Source organism: Periplaneta americana, chromosome 12 (assembly GCF_040183065.1).
Source record: "Periplaneta americana isolate PAMFEO1 chromosome 12, P.americana_PAMFEO1_priV1, whole genome shotgun sequence".
NCBI lineage: Eukaryota > Metazoa > Arthropoda > Insecta > Blattodea > Blattidae > Periplaneta > Periplaneta americana.
Window position 1 is genome coordinate 110,723,898 of NC_091128.1, and position 21,995 is coordinate 110,745,892.

General features: G+C 35.6%; 1 protein-coding gene across 1 annotated transcript in view; it reads right to left on the reverse strand.

Annotated features, from left to right (window-relative positions):
- Positions 1–21,995, reverse strand: part of wg (wingless) — a 167,688-nt gene that overhangs the window by 20,229 nt on the left and 125,464 nt on the right. The window contains exon 3 of the mRNA XM_069841941.1: positions 10,256–10,545. Within this exon, the coding sequence (XP_069698042.1) occupies positions 10,256–10,545 (290 nt within the window). The remainder of the gene's footprint in view (positions 1–10,255; positions 10,546–21,995) is intronic.

The window sequence follows — 21,995 nt, forward strand, 5'->3', positions numbered from 1 at the left end:
TTCCATTCTGGTTGGATGATCGTCCACCTCTGCTTCGGCATGTGGGCGTGAGGCCAGCAGCCGGTTGGTCGGACTGGACCCTTCACGGACTGTAGCGCCATGAATTATCGTAATAATTATCATCATCACCATCACCATCACCATCATTGGTACTCTATGGTAGGGCGAATGTAGCAGTAACACAATTAGTATATGTTATAAACACTTGCGACGAAGACACATTTCTTTATATAGAACACTGAACGCGCAGTTTTCATGTGAAGTAATGTTAAAAACTAATAACGTTATTCTTTTTATAGTAGATTCGGGAGTAACAAACACTGTCCTTAAAATGCATGTGCAGCACGTGCAGCCCTTGATGTTGGGAAGGAATAGCTCTTTCTAGCACAATAGTTTTTTTTATTTAATTAATGGTTCACATTTATACTAATTAAGAACCAAAACGTATCTATAAACCCAGTCGATTGTCTATTACGTTTAGAATGCAAAACTACACTTCGGTACCATTGAAAATGCTTTTTACAAAGTAATATAGCAAAGTATTATTTCAAATTGAGGTGCTAATTTGTTTGATTTGCTCCAATGTCTGTTATTTCCAGAAGTACAATGTATATAATTTTATTCAAATAAAATCTAATTTCTCTACTGGATCAGTGTTTTTTACGGGTAAATGTATATATAGTAATATTTCTTTGTTATTTTTCATAGTTTCATTTAAATAGTGAGAGAATATTGAGAGCGTAGCTTGGTCAATTCGAATGCTTCGCAAGAACATGTGTTCACTTAGTAAGATTCTACTTCGATATTACGATGCTTTTAGTTCACCAAAGGGCACAGTTTTCATATAGATAGTAGTGCTTATTAGGAGCATATAGTTACCTCCTTAGTAGCTAAGTTAACAGCGAACGGCTGACGAAGTCTATGCACCAGTATTCGATTCACGGTGGTGGGAGAATCTTATTTGTGATGGACGAAGCCAAGCCCTCCTTTGAGGGTTTCTTTCGGGGCTCTACCATTTTCCTCGATAATTCCACCGCCACTCTCCATTTCAGTATTCATTATCATCACTTCAATAGACTGGTATTCACACCTGAACGATTTGATATGATGTAGTAGCATATTATGGCAGGAGTAAAGATAGTATCATTCTGAGGTGGCGCACTACGCTTTCGGAGGGAGATGTAAGGATACTCTAGTGTAGCAGTCGTCAGAACACTGCACTCTCGGACTAGCGTCTCTTAAGGTTGACGCTCACTGGCACGAACCGACCGGAACGGAACGAACCGGAAATATTCTGCGAGAGACGTATGCATGTATTTTAAACGGTAAACGCTCACTTGTCCGAACGGAAGCAACCGGCTGCCGGTCCTGACGGACAGGGTTCTCGCGACACGACCCTAGCGGAATTTCCGATGACAATCGGCTGCATTCGTATGTCTTCGCTGGTCTTCGGAGAAAAGTGTGTTGGCTGTTCTCAGTACTTTCCCACTCAACATGTGCTGGTGCGTTGTCCAGACAGATTATTCTTAAAATGGGTGATGAAAAGTTAATTTTAACAGTGCTAATCGCGCTTCTGTGCTGATTGGCCTTCGAAATGTGATGTTTCCCTTCGTTATTTGAGATGCTAATAACAGATGAAATTTTAAACATTTTTCTTCGCTCATACGAAAGTACTAAAAAAACCATTACTCGATCTTTACACAAATGTGGGCAAAGATGGTTAAATTAATCAAAACACTTTTTTATATTGTTATGACTAGAGCCCGGATTGTATGTAATTACATATTCCGTTCCTACATATGTAGCTATAAGGAAAGCTAAAAGTCCGCGAATCGTATTAAATTTAAATTTAAATATACAGAATAAAGAATATAATTACAAACAAACAAGACAAATAGAAATAAAATAATACCATCAATATAAAAAGGAGATACAGTAGTATTAACAAAATTTGAGACCGAATGAGCAGCGCTCGTGTTCGATCGCAGTTAAGATATAATATTAATAGGCCTGTAAGAGAATATAAAATAAAATAGGAAATAAAATTAAAATTACAGTTACAGAAATTATATAATACAATATTAATATAAGAGAAATACAGAAAAAATAATAAAAATAAATAAGTAAAATAAAATAGGAACTAAAATTTAAATTATAGTGGCAATGGAATTATATAATATAATATTAACACTAGAGAAGAATAATATCGCACGTGAAAAGTAGGACAATATGTGTGTGTATATATATATATATATATATATATATATATATATATATATCAAAATTATAGAATACAAATATAATATAGGTTGATTAATTCATACACATAGGCTATACATTTATTTAATCAAATTGAAGATATTAACACGTTTCTAATTTTCTTGTTATATGTTAGTGGGTTACATGTTAGAAGTTCTGGGTGTAATTTAGTTAAAGCATTGTACAACCGAGGGCCAAAATTAATGCTATGCTTTAGACCAGCAGATGTGAGACATTTAGGTTCTATTAATGTTGAATTAATATTTCGTCTTGTGTCATAATTATGTGTCTGTAATACAAACTTATTACGATTTTTATGATAAAATTTTAACAGCGTATGCTTATAAATTTGTTCAATATTAAATACATTAAATTCAGAATAAATTAATTTAGTTGGATAATCGAAACGTTTCTTCAAACAAATTTTAATTATTCGTTTTTGTAGTAAATTTAACGAACTAAGATTAATGTTTGTACTTCCACCCCAAACAATTATACCATATTGAATGGTAGACTGAATAATGGCCAAATAAACATTTCGTAGAATTCTAATGGGTAAGTAGCATCGAAGATTAACGAAAGGGATCATTATTTCGAAGTTTTAAATGTTTTTACATATTTTGGTGCATAATAAATATTTTGGCATATATTATACATTTTAAAATATTTTGAAGGATATTGCATATTTTGAAAGAATATATACATTTTTTCACTAATTTTCTCTCTACGTAATGATTAAGTTATTTTTAAAATTGTTTATAAAGCTTATCCCTTCGTCTCTAGTGCATAAATATAATTTGATAATTGAAAATAATAACGTATTCTGTCAAAAAATGGACATCTCTTTGCAATGCTAATAGTTTGTATCCCTTGAGAAGTAACGGTAAAGTAGGTACAAATACCAATGCGAATGGTAGTAGTGAAGGAAAGAATGAATCAGTTGCTCTAAAAGAAAACAATAGTTTTTTCTGTTTTTTTTTAAGAAACTTATTTTGACATCAGGTAATATAATAGCAAGCCTACTGCCATTCGCATCCAAGTTAAAAGACTGGATTTCAATTGACGATTCTTTTACTAAAATGGTAAAATCGCGCAGTCCTAAGTGTGTGACAAACGCATTGGGTGCTCCATGAAGTCACAATTAGAATAGCATTTAAAAATTGGACTTCATGTGAGAAATAAAAAACGTGCTCCGTCGAAAAGAAAAAGTTCTTCTTACACAAGTGGTGCTGAAACATTCGTCTTCTACAAGTGAATTTAATAAAAATTTGTGCATGGCAATGGTTGCTGCAAACATATGCAATGGTATAAACTTGGAGTTCCAAAGTTCCAAGCATTCCTACGCAAATACTGCAACTTCAATATTTCGCATGAATCAACACTCCGGAAAAAATATTTGAACTCCTGCTACACTGACACAATGGAAACGATTAGAGATGGACTTGATGATTCCTACGTATAGGTTTCCTTTGACGAGACGATCAATAACCGTAGAAAATATGTAAAAATATTCAATTATTAATTGCGACTCCAAACAATGAGGTTCAATCACATGTGCACCTGTAATTTTTTATTAGTGTGCACAAATACATCTAATAAAGCTTAGATTTTAAATTACCAACTTTTTTTTATTTATTACATATTTATCTACATACTTTTTAGCTTCATATTTATGTAGTCTACATAGTTCTCATTTTCACATTACATAAAATCCGGGCTCTAGTTATGGACCCATATTTTCTTTTTTCTTTTCCTTTTTCCTTCCTCATCAGCTAAAGACTCAGTAAAATAAAATAATCTTCGGAACTACTATCCCACTCCATGTTTAAAACAGACTACCTGTCGACTGTACCGGAATATTCCGAGCAGTGAGCGTCAGAGCTTCCGCGGAAGACGGACTGCTGTAGATTTCCGTTCCGGTCGGTTCGTGCCAGTGAGCGTCAACCTTTACCCGCGGGCAAGACACTGTCCTAGTGTGCATTCGTGGCTGCTGGCTGTTATGCTGTTTTCCTGCCCCTTGTGCACGACGGAGCATATTTCCTTACCCTCCATTCACTCTACCCATTTCAGCGAGTGCTGACAACCACTGCTCTAGTGGGACTCCATCGGAACATCAAGATTCGCAGACTGAATCGACAACTGAGTCACGATATGTACAAGAGCGCGACCATTCGGATTTAAAAATATAATTTCTGGTAGCAGTGCTAAGCTCACTTGAAGCTGCGGTAGTAGACTTCGAGCACCTCTTACCGTATCAAGAGAAAAATACCGTGTGGTTTATCATATAGAAGTATGTGTATGGTTTCGTTTCGTAGTAATTTCAAATTGCAATAAAAGATTACACATAAATGGCTCGATGAATTAAATAAGATTAAATAATAATGACATTATACAAGAAGAAATGATGTACGAATATTAAATACAAGGAACTACACATTGATCTTGATCTTTAGCATAACTGTACAGTAATATAAATGATCTTGAACCATGACGCACATAAGAATTTCTATTCAGTGAAATACTGCACGTCTAATAATTAAAATTGCCTAAAACTGATCAAACTCATGGACTACTGTGCCTGGTGGTATAAATTTTTTTTGTTTAAATACTACTGGCGCCAGCGTTTTGGCGTGTGTCTTAGAGTATAATGTCCAGTTTGTGAGCATGTTGATAGTGCAGCTGAGAATGGTACCACTTCCTATGCACGTCGGATCAGCCATTTGCCAAACACAGTTGTCAGAGTGACTGCGGCAAAGGTAAAACACTTGTACTTAACGTTCCCATTACTGTACTTATTTCACGCGCCAAAAACGGTGACGCGGACTGTAGGTACATTTGTGGCAAGTAATCAATAATAGAACTTACATATGCATGAAAATTTTGTTGGTATATACTTTTCTCAGGCATTTATGATCATATGTAATTATAAATATCATCAGTGTAGTTTCATTTTCTCTTAATCTTTAGTAAAACTCCGGGTACTGAAAAAAAAATTCCTTTGATGTATTTCATTATGTGACACTTCAAAGTTTTGCCTTACACAGACTGGAAAGGGTAGGCCTATATATACTGTGTACTTCGTTCTCGAAAGCATTAATCAAATTCCTTGGTAGATTTACAATTAATTAATTGTACCTAAGGTAATTATGTAGTAAGCATCGACCAGGCTATGGACTAACTGAAGTGGATGGATTCTCTAGTTACATTGAAGGATTATAAAGATATTACATACAGAACTTTAACCAGTCTTACAAATATTATAGATTTATTAATTTATCCTTAATTTCTCCTCAAATATTAACAGTCTTACAAAGTTTAAAAAAATTGATTTGTAGTTGAAGTGCCTTGGATATGAATTATAAATCCTACCAATTTCGATCCAATAACAGGCATGTATCATGAAACATGGTGACTGGAAATTATGTTATTTTTCTATCATTTCAGTTGGAGAAACTATCAAACTATCGGAATACCATGGACGCCAGCTCAACATCGAGGGATATTGGCACTGATGAGGACTTTGCTCTAATAGTAAGGATTGACATTTTTTCTACTTCTTGTTTAATGCTCAGTTATGGTAATTGGCTCATCCATTTATAACATCGTGAACAAAGGTAATGATTGTATAGTGCTGTATTGTTCTTAAGTTTGTAACAGTAACGTTAAATCGCCTCTGCTACTGTTAATGTGTAGTTAAGAAAGAACTGTTGCTCTTTTTCCCTTATTACTATTATTATTATTATTATTATTATTATTATTATTATTATTATTATGCTGTAGAAGTCCAGAATGTCTTGAATGTTAGGTGTAAGACAGTACCAATGTGCTGTGTTGGGCCGGATTGTTGCTCGTTGTGTTCCGATGGGAATGATGAGGGGAAAAAACATGTTTAGAAGTGTTCCAATGTGACAATTTTAGATAGATATTATGAATACCCATTATTTACAGGATTTTACAGTTCTATAGCATTGATATTACTGAATTACATAATCGTCTTTTTGTATAGACTATTTAGAACTTTAGTCGCAGACAGAGTAGCCATATTAGCCACTTAGCTGGTCAGTGATTAGATGTTGATGATATGCTTGAAAACCTAAAGACACAAACCGTCGATATGAACAAATCGGGTAGCAGAGAGAATGTGTTGCCAATGGTTTTCAGTTTAATGTTCAACCAGTATATAAATCTAAAACCGTGTGTGATATGCATATTGTGGTTAAAATTTCATTTAAACTGATAAATCATTCCGCGCTCTACCATTGGAGAGTAACAAGAAAAATACTAATAATAATATATAATAACTGTAGTACAGATCGAATTATGTAGGTCTATTTTACCCAACACTGGCAATGACATTTATTTTATAAAAATTTCAATAATTTTTCGATCGTATACATTGAGTTGTATGTCTTCTAATGCATTTGTCTATGTTTGAAACTATGTGATTTAGCGAAAGCAAATATTTTAAATGCTGTGATCAACTTAGCAATTGGAGTAAAATTTGTAGTACTTCAGAAATTCGATGTTTATAAAATACCAGTACGTGTGTTTATTTTTACAATTTGTAGCCCCGAAAAATACTGATTTTTTTTCTCTCAGAATATTACTAACACAAATGTTAATGTTATGTTGGATACGGGGAATATAATATAAGCCAAGTGGCAGTGAAGATCGTTGTCCCGTTACATCAGGCGAATACAGAGATTGCATGCTCTGTCGTCTATTCCGTCAGCTTAGGATCTGGAAAATACCCTTTCCTTGAAGATGGAAACAAGCCAATAGATGTAAAAGAATGTTGTAAGTGAGATGGATAAAATCGTTATAAGAGTGTAGAAAAATACATTAATATCGACTTAGCTATAAATATGCAAATAAATAAATTGAGCTTGCATTTTTTTCTTTTTCAAATGCCCGAATCTCAACTTAGTAGCTTCTAAGGCTTCTGGGCACGTTATAATGGACGCTAAATTCAAATGTGATGCATTTCTCAATATGACAACACACTGAGTCCGATGCGGTCCTGGTGCGTTGTTGAATCTCTGACAACAAGGAATGTACTGGTGATTGAACGTCTAATCTTTAAAACCAATGTTTTTTTTTTCTAAAGCTTATTTTATAATAGGGTAGCTTTCTGGATTATTAATTTTTTGTACTAAGAGGTGTAACTGTCATTAACTACCATGGCAAGTTCTGTCGGAGGTGAAGTTTGAATTTTTACTGAAAATTTCGTACAAGGGAACTAACTGTTGGGCGTAGTTAGGTCTGTAAATTTTGTAGACAAATATCCATACTAAATACATATATAGGGATGTAAAAGATTACATGGAATGTTTCGTTAAGAAACAATAACTTTTACTTGGAGAGTAGTTAACTCCTGAAGCTTATTGTGATTACCACTTCTGTGAATGATTGGGTAGCCGAACGGCCGCGCTCTAAACCCTTGGTTTTTCTGAACCGACGCATGCGAGATCCGAGGTGCGAGGCCCGCGTCGCACAAATCCGGACTATACAAGAGATGGTGAGTGGTTTCTGTAGTTGCGAGGTGCGCAGACTTCGCAACTCGCAGTTATACAGGGTCATCATTTTATTTTTCCTTCAATTTTTATTGTACCTGAGTTTTTAAATGTACTTCACTCCCACCCCGTCTACTAGTAAAACCTTCAAACCGTTCTCAACTCAGAACCAAGTGTATACAGTCAAAGTCGCCTTACGGTCATAGTAAACACAAACAGTACTGAGTTAGTGAGTATAGTACGTTCCAGAAATATGTTCGCGTTTTCCAGTGACGAAGGAGCTTTCACTATTGAATCATATTCCCGCACAGGTACTGTCATCCGTTTGCCTATGTCGATTCCCGGTTTCCCCCACCCGCTTCTGCTCGCCCCTCTAAGAGCTAAGCTGGGCTGTCTTGGCTCTTTTAGGAAAACATTAATTTCTGTTAGGAATTGGAGTCTACATAATATTATACAACTGTTTAAAATAACTTAAATAAAAGGGCCTCGTTAATTAATTGTCACGTGATTTCCCTCCTTTCTACGACTCTGCGACAAAACCACTTGGACGGACAGTAAATAGCATGTCTTAATAATTTTATCTTTTCGGATCAGATAGAAGTGAAGATTGAATTTACAGTAAGTAATGTACTCTTTTATAGAGTATGTACAGAATTATTTCAACATGAGTTACTAATACGAAGGACGAAACTGGTGATTGGAATTACGTACAATAGTCTATAGTGCGATAATATGCACAAAAGAACTGAAATCGAAATGGACGGCCACCATTTTTTTAAAATGTGTTTAAATATCCATATTATGATTATGTTTCAATTTAACTTCATTCTCTATATTGTACGCTAATGTGCTGTAGACAGTGTAATGTACGCTGCATGATGACTACGTCCGAATTGATAGCTCAGTTCGTGAGTGAAAACAATTATTGTTAATACTGTACTGTGTTTTGATTAAAGAAAAACCTAATGAAAATTACCAAACTCAAAATCGCGATATTTCCAACTTTACGTAAATGGATGAAGTACTTTTCTTCCCTCCTATACCTAGTAAAGTGATATGTTTGTATTTTACGCTAGTATCATCGAACTCCAGTCTTGGAAGGGGGTAGCAAACAGTGTGTCCATTAATTCAAAGGTATAGCCAGGTTAATATTAGAAATGTTAGTAAAAATAAAATGAAGTCCCTGTAGAAACCACTCACTATCTTTCGTGTAGTCCAGATTTGTGCGAGGCGGGCCTCGCATCTCGCACGTCGCATCCGTCGGTTCAAAAAAACCAAGGCTTTATAGAAGTACAGCACGCCGCACCGTGAACTTAACCTGAGCTATGGTACGGATGCTGGTGATATGTGAATTAATAATGGCGAAATGAGTCCGAGGACCAACGCCGAAAGTTACACAGCAATTCTGCTTCAATTGGTTGAGGAGAAAACTCCGGAAAAATCCCAACCAGGATTTCAACATGGACCCGCTCGTTTCAAGGTCAGACGTGCTAACAGTTGCTCCATAGTGGTGGGCATCAATAGAGTTAAGGCTGGTTCACAATAAACCGGGAACGGAAACGAGAACGAGAACGGAAACGGAAATAATGTTAAAATAAATGTATTTAAATGTGAGCATTCACACTAGTTAATTGTGAATACTCATATTTAAATACATTTATTTTAACATTATTTCCGTTCTCGTTCTCGTTTCCATTCCCGGTTTATTGTGAACCAGCCTTTAGGCTCTGTTCAGACAGTACGAGAATTTCTCGAAATGGGTATTTGAATATATTTCGTGAGGACAGCAGTGTAGCACACAGTTCGATACTGTTGATTGGATGCCAAGACAGATCCAGAAAGTATTCATATCCATTGTCTACGAAGTATTTAATGAAATTAAACTTATGCACGGGAACGCATTGAACCGTAAGTCATAAACGTAACATACTTCGCCAGCTAAGTGAGCACTATCTCTGAAGGCCTAGGTTTCTTACTTCTCCTTATGGAGCCGTTGCGCAGCTCCGAAACTTCTGTCTCCACATGTGACATGGGGCAGAAACAATTACATCAGAAAATTTATTTTTATTTTAGTAGGTTATTTTACGACGCTTTATCAACAGCTTAGGTTATTTAGCGTCTGAATGAGATGAAGGTGATAATGCCGGTGAAATGAGTCCGGGGTCCAACACCAAAAGTTACCCAGCATTTGCTCATATTGGGTTGAGGGAAAACCTCGCAAAAACCCTCAACCAGATAACTTGCCCCGACCGGGAATCGAACCCGGGCCACCTGGTTTCGCGGCTAGACGCGCTAACCGTTACTCCACAGATGTGGACTACACCAGAAAATAAAAGTGAAACTTCTCAGATTATGATTTTTATGTAAACAACAGGGCATTGCGAGCCAAACGTCGATCGACCTCGACTCTGCAGTTGTAAGAGTTAGTGATTGATGTGTAAATCAATGCATGTTCAGGGACCATAAAGCTTAGGGTTACTTACCGCTCTGCCGGCCTCATTGTTGTGGAGATTCATCTTCTCGCGGAGGTTGCGCCCCCGCTCGCCGGTATCGACGAATTCGCGGGAGAACTTGAAGCCGTAGCCGATGTTGTCGGAGCAGCCGCCCCACTCCCAGTCGCGCAGGCCGGGCACGGACGTCACCTGCGGCGCCCGCGCCTGGTGGCTGTAATCACACGTGCACGACTCGATGCTGCCCTCGCTGCACGCCCGCGCGATGGCGTGTGTCACGCCCGCACTTGTGATCGCGTATATGAACGCCGTCTCCCGACAACCTGCGACACACGAGAATCACAACTATTTACAATTGCACATACTGTAGCTATATCAGTAGACCTTTTTTTTTACACAGAACGTTTTGGGAAGATGCTCTAGTTATTGCTGTCGAACCAATTAAGTAGCATATACAATTTTGGAAGTCGAAAAAATTATTTTTGATGGACTTTCCTCAATAGTGACGGTGATTTTTTTTTTAATATCTCTAATAATCTACTTTTCGAGTGTCCTCAAACGTGAGATTGTGTCAATTGACTTTGACATTTAAATATGGGCAGAATTTCTCAAATTCGGGAGGGGTAAGTTTGTCGCTAATTTCCCGCAACTTTAACTTTCCAAGTCCGTTCCTTCATAACTTCAGATTTTTTTAGATTAAATTTAAGATGAAAGTTTATTTCATATTGGGGAACAAATACTGTCTATAGCACTATTTTAGCATTTCAAGTTCTTTTTTCATTAATAATGCGTTATGTAAAAAAATAAAATAAAATTTACAATTCATGGGGAAAAAAACGAAACAAAATATCTCTTTGTTACATTTTCTCTTCTAGATAACTAAATTACTATATTTAAGCAAAAAAAAAAAAAAAAAAAAAAAAAAAAAAAAAAAAAAACTCACGAAATAACGCGAAATTTGGATCATTGTAAGAAATATGTTTATAACCACGAAATATCACCCGTCTGTCGTAAAAAACTACAAAATGTATACCAAAATGTTATTCAGTATTGTTTAAAAACATGCTTGTGACTTTCGTTTCAGTTAATTTGGCAATCGTTTGGTATCGTCAATATTTCTGTATTTACTCGATGGATGTACGGATATCGTGTAGGCCTAGACTACACTAGTTTCTACTAAAATGTCTATGGCTATCGGAAGAAGATAGATTTCTGTAGTCGACTGAAGCAAAGTTCGAAGAATTTTCTATGTAACATAGGATATAATATAATGTACAGAACGGTGTATGGCATTCTCTACGGCACTCGACGGTAAGCGGGCACGGCGTCAGCGCTTGTCATTCCCGATGAACGGGGTTCGCTACAGTCGCACGCTACAGTCTTTCTCTACCCCGCCTTCTTTCTCTTTCCCTGCCTTCAAGGACAAAGCACATAGTTATATTGTAACTGATAGTTGCTGTTCAGTTGCCTATTAAAGGCTGGTTCACAATAAATCGGGAACGGAAACAACGAGAACGAGAATGGAAATAATGTTAAATACATTTATTTTAACATTATTCCCGTTCTCGTTCTCGTTTTCGTTTCCGTTCCCGGTTTATTGTGAACCAGCTTTAACTCTGTTGACGTTTGTATTGATGTACATACTTCTTAGTTGAAGACTGAAGGTTGCGGCTTAATATGCCACCACAAAAGTTTACATTACAACAAAGGACTTATCTTATCGAGTGTTACATGATAACGAAGAATTTTGGAACAGTGCGACAATATTCTGCAACGCAATTTCCTGGTGTTCCCGTTCCACATAAGACGACTATATTAAACCTCCTAAAAAATTAGGGAAACGGGGTCCGTTCTAAATAAATGTGGAAAAAGAAACCCAAGTGTACTTACAGAGGAAAAACTCGATGAGATAGAAGAAAGGTTAGAACATTCTCCTCGAAAATCTACCCGCTGTTTCTGACAAAAAAAAAAACGGAGGTTTCAAATCCACAGCATTTAGAACTTTTAAATTTCTTAAATTTAAGCCCTATACACTATTTTCACTAGTCCTTCGACAGTTAAAAGATGTTCTCTATAGAACCTATGCTTGGTTTACATTTTGATGACGTTGATTTATGATATGCGTAAGAAGAAATATAAAACAACGAGAAGTTTTGTATTAAACAAAAAAAAAACATTTATTTTACTAAATGTCTACCGAATTGACAATTTATTTTACGAAATACCCACTGAAAGAGTGGCATGTTTGACACCTAAATCATCTATTATATTTCACCAAAAAATAGATTATTTATTGACCTATTTATTATTTAAAATTTTTGGTGCTTTGTTAGTAGATCCTATTTAATTTACTACGAATTAAATATATATTTTTTTAATGTATGTATGTATAACACTACAATTGAGTATACACCCGGTGGCAGGGATATGCAATAATATTACAATAAATATTAATAAAATTTACAATAATTACAGCAAAAAAAGAATACACGTAAATTTAATTCTAAATATAATTAAATAGATGCAATAAACCTAGGACTATAAGTAAAAACAATGCTATAATAACGTCTACAATAAGCAAAAGTAAACCTAACTTATAAGTACTTCTATTAAACCCAACTATTACAAACTTCAGTAATTACATATCACCTTAATTAATTACATATCAACTTAATTACATATCTTAATTACATATCAACTTAATTACATGACACCACTTAGATAATTACACTGCACCTACAATTACATTTTCAGTTTAATCTTCTCAACTTTTCCTTAAATATATTCATTTTGAAAGGACCACCCTGAAAGATTGCCGCAGGTAAACTGTTCCACTCTACTATTGTGCAATTAACAAAGGAAAATTTTGCCATGCCCTTTCTTTTTCTGCATTTAAACTTCCTAATATGATCAGCCCTGCCTAAGTATGATGGTGTTATTAATCTAGCGTTGATGTCGGTCCATGCTTTGTGTCCTATTTGTGCCTTAAACAATGCGATCAGTCTGGGTTTTCGTCGCCTTGATTTGAGAAATTCCCACCCTAAGACTTTAACTATCTCTCCACCATGTCTCCTTCCCATTTTGACATATTTTACAGCCCTGCGTTGGATATTTTCTATTGAATCAATTTGATTTTGTCTGTTCGGATCCCAGCCTACTGCTCCATATTCCATAATTGAGCGAGCAAGTGTTTTGTACACTAATTCTTTTGACCTTCGGTTAGATTTTTTGAGAATACGCAGAGAGAAGTGTAGTGCTTTCCAGGCTTTCCTTGTGATATTAGTGACTGGTTCCTCCCAACCTAGTTTGTTACTTATCTTGTCGCAAAAACTTATAAACGCGAAATAATCACCGCTCTGGAGCCTTTTATAGAACTGCTTCGGACCTATTTATTTTACTGTTAAATATGGTCACTATTATATGAGTCGTTAATACATTCTGATTCAGAGTATTTATAGGATCGGAATAGTGTCAGAGACGAGATAATGTAACGCAAGCAATTCAGCAGATGCAAGAGCTCGTGTTTGTAGTTGGCCCGATTGATTTCAGCTCATACAAAAACCGGGAAGCAACATCGTGGGAGAGGAACTTCAGTGCAGCTGGACTGCACTCGAGGACGATGGGGTTAGGCCGGACTCTGTACGAACCCTCAAGACTTGCAATACCTACAATGCTCTGCCCAATAGCTGAGAAAGCCACCCGCTGGGAAAATTACTGCTCAAGAGGTTCCGATGGGTGTTACCTGCTTCCGGTTCAATGGAATTGTGTTTTCCAGTTCTTTGCTGCCAGGAACTCCTTTCACAGTTCAGATCATCTTACGATAATTATTTATAGTATGAACCGCACAAGAAGGTTAAATTAATACTTGCGCGAGATGGAGTAATTCTTCGTTTCCTGTCCTTTTAGCGCTGTTCTAACAAGACAACTTTCATGTAGACCTGAAGGAAGACACTCCCCGGAAAATCCAGTCGAGACTATTAAGAGAATTTGTGATTTTTTTTTTTTCCTTTTAACAAGAAACTACAGTCAGGAATCCCAATTTCAAGCAACAAACAAACACTAGGCTATTCCGAATACTTTCATCACTTGTCTCGCCATTTTTCATCTTTGTGATCAAAAATTTTGTCAGAGTTATCATTACTTTTATTATTGTGTAGCTCGATGTTATCTATTTCATCTTCATTGTTACGTATTCTTTGTCGTTGTTCTCGCCAACATCTAGGCCTATGTCGTCTCCAAAGCAGTCGCTGTGGTCTTTATCGTCTTCGTCACCTTCGCAGTCACCACCACCACCATCATCGTCGTCGCTGTTGTCATGTCCATTGTTTTTGTCATCTCCGTCTTCGTCAACGTCCTTTCTGCCGTCTTCATCATTCCTTAAACTTTATACCTGGTAGACAGTGACTTGCTTCTTGTACAAGATTTTGTATCTTAATTTCTTGAGCGAGTTCCATGACTTAATTATTGTTACACACGGCAGTCATATTGGTTTGTAACGGATTTGCCGTTATCTTAATGCTGAGAAGGATCACCACGCTGAGCAGACGTTATCAGTGGTTAGATGATCGTTCACATCTGCTGAGGCACGTGATCGTGAGACTAGCAGTCAGCTGGTCGGCCTTGGCGCTCCATGATCTTTAGCGCAACAGATTTAATTCTTCAAAAATTTATTTTATCCCACTTTAAATAGGCTACATCACTTGTATTAGCTAAAACAATTTTGTCTATGACAATTTTCCTATCTCATTAGATCTTGAAACTTCAAAGATTAAAATGGATGAGGACTCGTCAATGTGTACAACTATTCTGGAAGCCAGACTCGGTACCTCGCAGAGTGAGTGGTGGAATGATAATAAATAATGGTGAGGGTACATGGGAGAACCTCTCACACCCGCTTTGTTCATCAGAAATTCCTTCTTAACTCAGGTGGGAATCGAACCTGAGCCGCCACGCTGGAAGGCAGAGTCTAACCACTCCGCCACGGGCGAGTCAATGAGTTCGTGTTTGAGCCATTTTTGTGCTATAAAATCTAAGTTGCGTTATATCTTATTTTCAGTCCATATTAGCAACTTTGGAACATCTACCCATGATAATGTTCTATACTAGTCTCTGATTAAATATTGTATTGTGTGAACAATTATTTATAATTTCACTACTTATCCAATAGGTAGGCCTATCTTTTAAGAGCCGAAGGTTAAAAAAGCCTTCTTCCACTGTATGATTTCTAGTTTATTTGGCGTGGATGATTATCAGGACAAGGCATTTGGAGTAGGGCCTACTATTTCAGTTAAAACAGTGGCGTGGATGATTATCAGGACAAGGCATTTGGAGTAGGGCCTACTATTTCAGTTAAAACAGAAGGTGGGAAATTCGTAATTCCAATTTGTGGATGAAAGTGCCATTACATCACTGAAGTCGCATGATTTCCCCTCATCTCATTTTGTTTGCTGGGCATTTTAGCAAACTCAGGTCTAAGTGTAGCAATTCTGATTAGATACTTTGTGAATATCTCTACAGACCATTGTTACATATATTTAAAATAAATTACCAACAATCATCTGAAAGCTTTCTATGGCATAGTACCTAAATGTTAACAACATACGTATCCATTGGAGTTAATGGTTTGTTTCCCCTGGTCAATTTCATTAGAAAGTATTTTAATATTTCAAATCGTTGCACTGTAATTTCTTCTAATCGAATTCTCAACTTAAACTGTCCACCAGTAATTTTTCTCAAAATGTTTCCTCTTCCACGCGGGGAGCACGATGACCTACACTTTCTACGAAAAGAATTGCCACAATTGCTAGACGATGTTCTTCTTGCAACGAGACTTGGTTGATGGTGAGCCTGCTCATTTCACCCTCGCCGTGAGAGATCATCTAAAACGGTATCTTCCATACAGTTGGATTGGTGGCGGAGGTCCTCATCCCTGGCCAGCCAGATCCCCAGATTTGACACCCCTTGATTATTGCTTATGGGGATGAATAAAGGATCTTGTGTACCAGATTAAGGCAAACACATATTAAGAATTAATTGTACGTATTATTAAACCCATAGCAATTATCAGGAATGCGACGCGTATGATTCATAAGCGTGCGTGTGTGGAGATAAAATGATACACGTTTTAAAATCTCTTGTAAAACTGAGTTGATGAGCTGAGTTAAGTTTATAACAAGTAAGAAGTTACAGGAGCAGGAACTATCCATTTTTTGTTTTTTTCTGTAATGCTATTAAATTTTGTCTCTACCTTCACATTTTCAGTAACCTGTAGCAACTTAATAAGTCGGACTGATTCCCAAAGCTGCAGAAATGACATCGTTTTGGTTCCCGTTGTGTTTCCTACATATATTTACATCAGGTTCGAGTTGATTCATCTGATTCCTCATCCGGAAATGTTTCATATCATTGAAATTTAATGTAGCACGTAGGCTTTGTAAAGCTTCGAAGCAACGAAAATACCAACAATAGAAAAAAGAGAAAAAGTAGTAGCTATATTGCGCTACATACAATAAATCACAGTAGCGGAACAATTAGCCGTTTTCTATGTGTTGAAAGTTCCTCCCCAACATTAAGTGAAGATTTTTAATAATTGCTAAGTTCTATATTCTATTGACATAATAAACATATTTTTTAAACACACATATGTTGGAAGTTTTTCAATTTTACATCATGATTTTATTGACAAATTTCACACATTTTAACCATATATATTTACAAGAAACTGCGTGAAGTAGTTACATTGTAAGTAGACAGTCTTAAGTCTACAAAATGGGAAAGAAAATTCCGGAATCAACTCCGATACAAACTAACATTAATCCATTTAGTGACTGGGAATCAACTCGAATATCACCCATCCAGGACCTCTGCGATAAATGGGAATCAATACGGACATTTGGGAATCAAATTGGCTGCAGTGTATTTTTTATATACATTTTTTGCTCCATTTAACCTCAAGAAGGTCCTAAGTGGCGATAAAACTTCGTGAAACACTCTAAGCATCCTTTCCTTCAAAATACCCCTTTTTGTTTACAAACATAAATAAGTCTTTTGATCTCATTTCTCAAATATAATATTAATCGTGAACACCGATCAAAGAGCTTGATCGGAGAAATTTCTCCAAAGTTGACCCAGTTCAAGGCGAACTGATCTTCGATTAACATTTAACTTGTACAACAAAAATTTCCAAGTTCATCCTAAACTGAGATAAATTTCATCTCTAATATAAGATCAAATTAATAGTTTATATAATCGGTCCTAAATGGCGTGTTTTCTAGTTTTCATGTCAACGTTCGTTTGCAGTGTGAATGAGCCTAACACTGCATTGTATTAGTGACCTATACACCGCCCGTGGGGCCAGGCTCTCAATAATTCAACACACGGCCTCTGAATCCGAGATCGCAAAGACCAATATTATTGATGGTGACAACAATCGCTAATGAAAGTGCTAACATCTCTGATTGTCACGTGACTCTTGGAACCGGCCTGTACAGGATCTTGGTGTAGTGGGCGCCTCGCCAGGGGTCAACGTGATGACGTAATTACCCAGTAAGAGGACAGGCAGGGGGCCGACACAATGTTCATAACTCAACGGACTCGGCAATAGCCATTATTACGGCTACGTCGTGAGAACAGAGGTGTTCGCTAGCGTGCATCGTAATCACACAGGTTTGTTTTGTTCTCAGTTCCTCGGAATCGGGTAGCTATTATTGAATAACAATGAATACAAGCTTTTAATACGTTGCGAGTGACTCTCCATCTTCGTTTTAGCCTTATTTAATACAGGGTTATTCTGAATAGTTAAATATTTCGTGTTATCAGTTATACACTACATAATTTATTATTTACCAGAATAAGAATATTGTGCACGAAAGTATGTTGTAGGCCCAAAAAATTGAGATCTTAATGTAATTGAATGCGTAATTTGGAAAAGGGCACATCTCTGAGAAGTGAAAATGTAATATATATATATATATATAAAAACACAATAATATGAGAGAAAAAAATATATATCTAAGACATCGTATGATTTTTTTGGCTTTTTTATTTTGGAGATGTGCCCTTTTCGAAATGAATGAAAAATGTTTTTATAAATAAGAAAAAATAAAAAAGACAAAAAGTATAATCTACAAAACAACGTAAATATTCATTGACAAAAATATTAAAATGGCAATAAATATTTCAAGAGAAATAACATACAAAAATCAATCATAATTTCTCTTCTGGCATGTCATCTGCTGCTATATTTGACTACTGCAGTATTTACTCGTAAAACTCTTTGAATTCTGAAGGTACGTACTTTCCCACTTTTGCAATATCTGCTATTTTTATTTGTTTGATCTGTTATTGTAATATGAGTAGTCTGTATTGTTAGGTAGTGGAGAGCAACAACTTTTTACTTTTGAAAGACTGAAAATTTCTGCAGTGATCTGTGTCATATTTTGCGATCACTTCGCCTGTTTTTTTTTGCGGTAAATACAAATTCATAGAACGAGGTTAATTAAAATGTTGCTTTCTGGTCCTTTGGTACTTGTTTTCCATAGTCTCTCTTGAGGTGAGACCTTTATTTGAAGTCGATTATTTCTTTTGTATTTACCTGTATTGTGTCAAATTGTGGCATATGAGCTTTTGGTGAGATTGATATGTTGTGCTTTTTCCACAATTGTTACTTAACAGCATTTTTGACAGCAGCATTGATGTAAGTTGGGCACCCTTTTCGCACAAAACAATGTGTAGACGTAACTAGAGTACATATTAGTGAAAAAACTGATAAGCCAAAACATTGCACATGTGCCTTTTCGAAATTGCATATTCAATTAATTACTCGCATTCTCAAATAAAATAGCTCTTCATATATCGTTATCAATTCATACATTATTACCCTATTTGTAAAAATCACAATAGATACACTTATCAAAAGGCATTGGTGATTTATGAGAATCAAAGTAGCTCTAGGTCGGTATTATTTATCAAGCAACCAATAGTTGCGCGGAATCATGAAAGGTTAGATGTAAAACTGTGTTTTTAGGATATTCGTACTTGCGTAAACAGATAATTCAAGGAAGAACAAATTTGTACGACGTGACTTTTAAATTATTTTAGCAAGAAACTTTCTGTGAGAGTAAGTAAGGGAAGTGATGTTTCAGCAAAAAAATCGTACTTTACTGCATTTTACTATGACTGTGCCTAACGCTACTTTAAAAAGTGACAGGGGATTAATCTAATTCCCATAATTGTGTGAAACGTTTATGCTGTTCGTGATTTTTCATTGTAGCTAACCATGGTTGGTATCACTTGTGAGATTCAGACCTGCCCTTCGGACAGTTGACTAAACAACAACATGGTTGAGATTGTAAAGACGTTTGGAATTTGAAATAAAATGTTTATTTTAACCTGGAACGTTTTTGAGCCTATAACTCAAGAAAAATTATAACAAAGACTACAACATTTCAATTCAATTTCAATTAAATTAAGTATCTATTAAACATACAAATAATAGGTATCTTCAATAAGTAAATTTATTAAGTAAAAGTAGTTTCATTCAAATTAGTGTTTAGAAACTCTCCAACAGAGTAAAATGGATTTTGATATGAGTCATAAAATCTTGTTTTAAACTTCTGACAGGTAAACTGTAATATTGATTGAGAAGCTTATTATATAATCTCATCACCATCAGGGAAAAAATTGAGAGTTTTTTTTTTTAATCTACAGTACGGAATATTGATTTGTTCACTATTTCTTTCCACAATCATGAATACCAGTACCTAACGAGTAATTGTGGATATTTTGTCGAGTATAAGCACTAGGTCGTATGCATATACGTGCAAATTTATGACTGTTAAAAACTGTAATGGAATGAAAAGTGGGCGATAATGTTCCAGAGACTTAGACTACATTGCCTCTTGTCGGGGTTACGTCGATGCCACCCGCATTGCATTCATTAGTTTCGGAGCTTCAGTTCATTCATGACCCAGGTTATATCACAGTCTGGTATATACAATCACGAAGCTCAATACGTAGTAAATATGCATCCATAGATAGTTGCTGACCACTAGGATCGCTACTATCGCCTCATTAGAGACAATGCGAAATAGTACCTGCACAGTCTATTGTTTCTAGTACTCTCATAAACTCAAGCTTCATGACTGTATATACTAGACTGTGGTTATACTAAGTGTAAGCAGAAGTTTTCTGCTACAACATTAACGAAATGCGCAGTCTATGCTTTATTATGTTGGCCGATCTATCCTAATTTGTTTTTATATTTTGAGGGGTTAGCACAGAGGCATTAGTATCGTCAACACATGTTATAAGATATTTAGTAGAATTTTAAATTAAAAATTAAAAAAAAAACATGCTGAAACTTTCCTTCTGGAGTGTCAAAATGGCTTTAGAAAAGGAATAATGTGTAGATCTATTATTTAGTATCAAACTATTGTTAGAAAAAAGAAGAGAATTTAATTTAGAAACCCATATAGCTTTCAATGATTTTGTGAAAGCTTTTGATAAAGTCCGAAGAGACCTTTTATTCGACATATTACAAGATAAAAATATTCCAAATTTGCTATTACAAAATATAATAGAAATCTACACAGACAGCAAAATAAGTGTCAAAATAAATAACTGTATATCCGAAAGAAAATTAGTTAATAATGGAGTTCGACAAGGTTGTCCACTATCACCAACTTTATTTAATATTTATATAAATGAAATTACTTTAAGATGGAATCAAATCTACACATCAGGAATCAAAATAACCAGTGCTCTAACATTAAATTCTTTACTCTATGCCGATGATCAAGTCATAATTTCCAATTCAGAGGATAATTTACAAAGAGGATTATCTACATTAAATTAAATATTAAAAGATTTTGGGATGTAAATTTCAGCACAAAAATCAAAAGTAATGGCATTTTTAGGACAACACCCAGTCAGAAGTAAGATAATAAACAATAAGCAATGCCTCGAACAAGTACAAAATTTCAATTATCTGAGTTGTGAAGTATCTTATCAAAATGAAAAAGATGTGAACAAGAAATTTACACAAATTCTAGGAATAATAAACAATACATTAAAAGCTAAATTAGTACAAAAATCTACAAGAATAAAAATATATAATACACTAGCATTACCCTCCCTTTTATACGGAAGCGAGATTTGGACATTAAAGAAAAAAGACATGAACAGAATCAAAGCAACGGAAATGAAATTTTTCAGGAGGACAGCAGGATATACTCTTTTAGACCGAAAAAAGAATGAATAAATTTTAGAACAATTAGAAGTAGAGTCAGTAGAAGAAAAAATCAGCAGATACAAATTCAATTGTCTAGATCATGTAAGAAGAATGGAAAATTCAAGAATCCCAAAAATTATGATGCAGTATAAACCTAGAGGACATCGTCGACCAGGAAGACCTTTTAAAAGACTGCTAGATGGGGCCGAAACAGGTCTACAGAGGCCTAATTCGTGAAGGATGATGATGATGATGATGATGATGATGATGATGATTTTGAGGGGTTATGTGCACCGCAGCACTACTGTAAGGAAGCACCCAGCAATGCAGGATGTCTCTTTTGATAACAATAACGATGTCGTATTTAATAAATGATATTATTTATCTCAGTGATTTAGGCTCTATCTTTATAGAAGAATGGCCTATTAAAAACAGTTGCTGTAGGTCTATGATTAGGGATCAGATAGACTTATAAAATATTCACGTGGAACGTTTTATAACGTGTAAAAGCTTAACGAAATTTTAAACTCAATTTTAATTTAA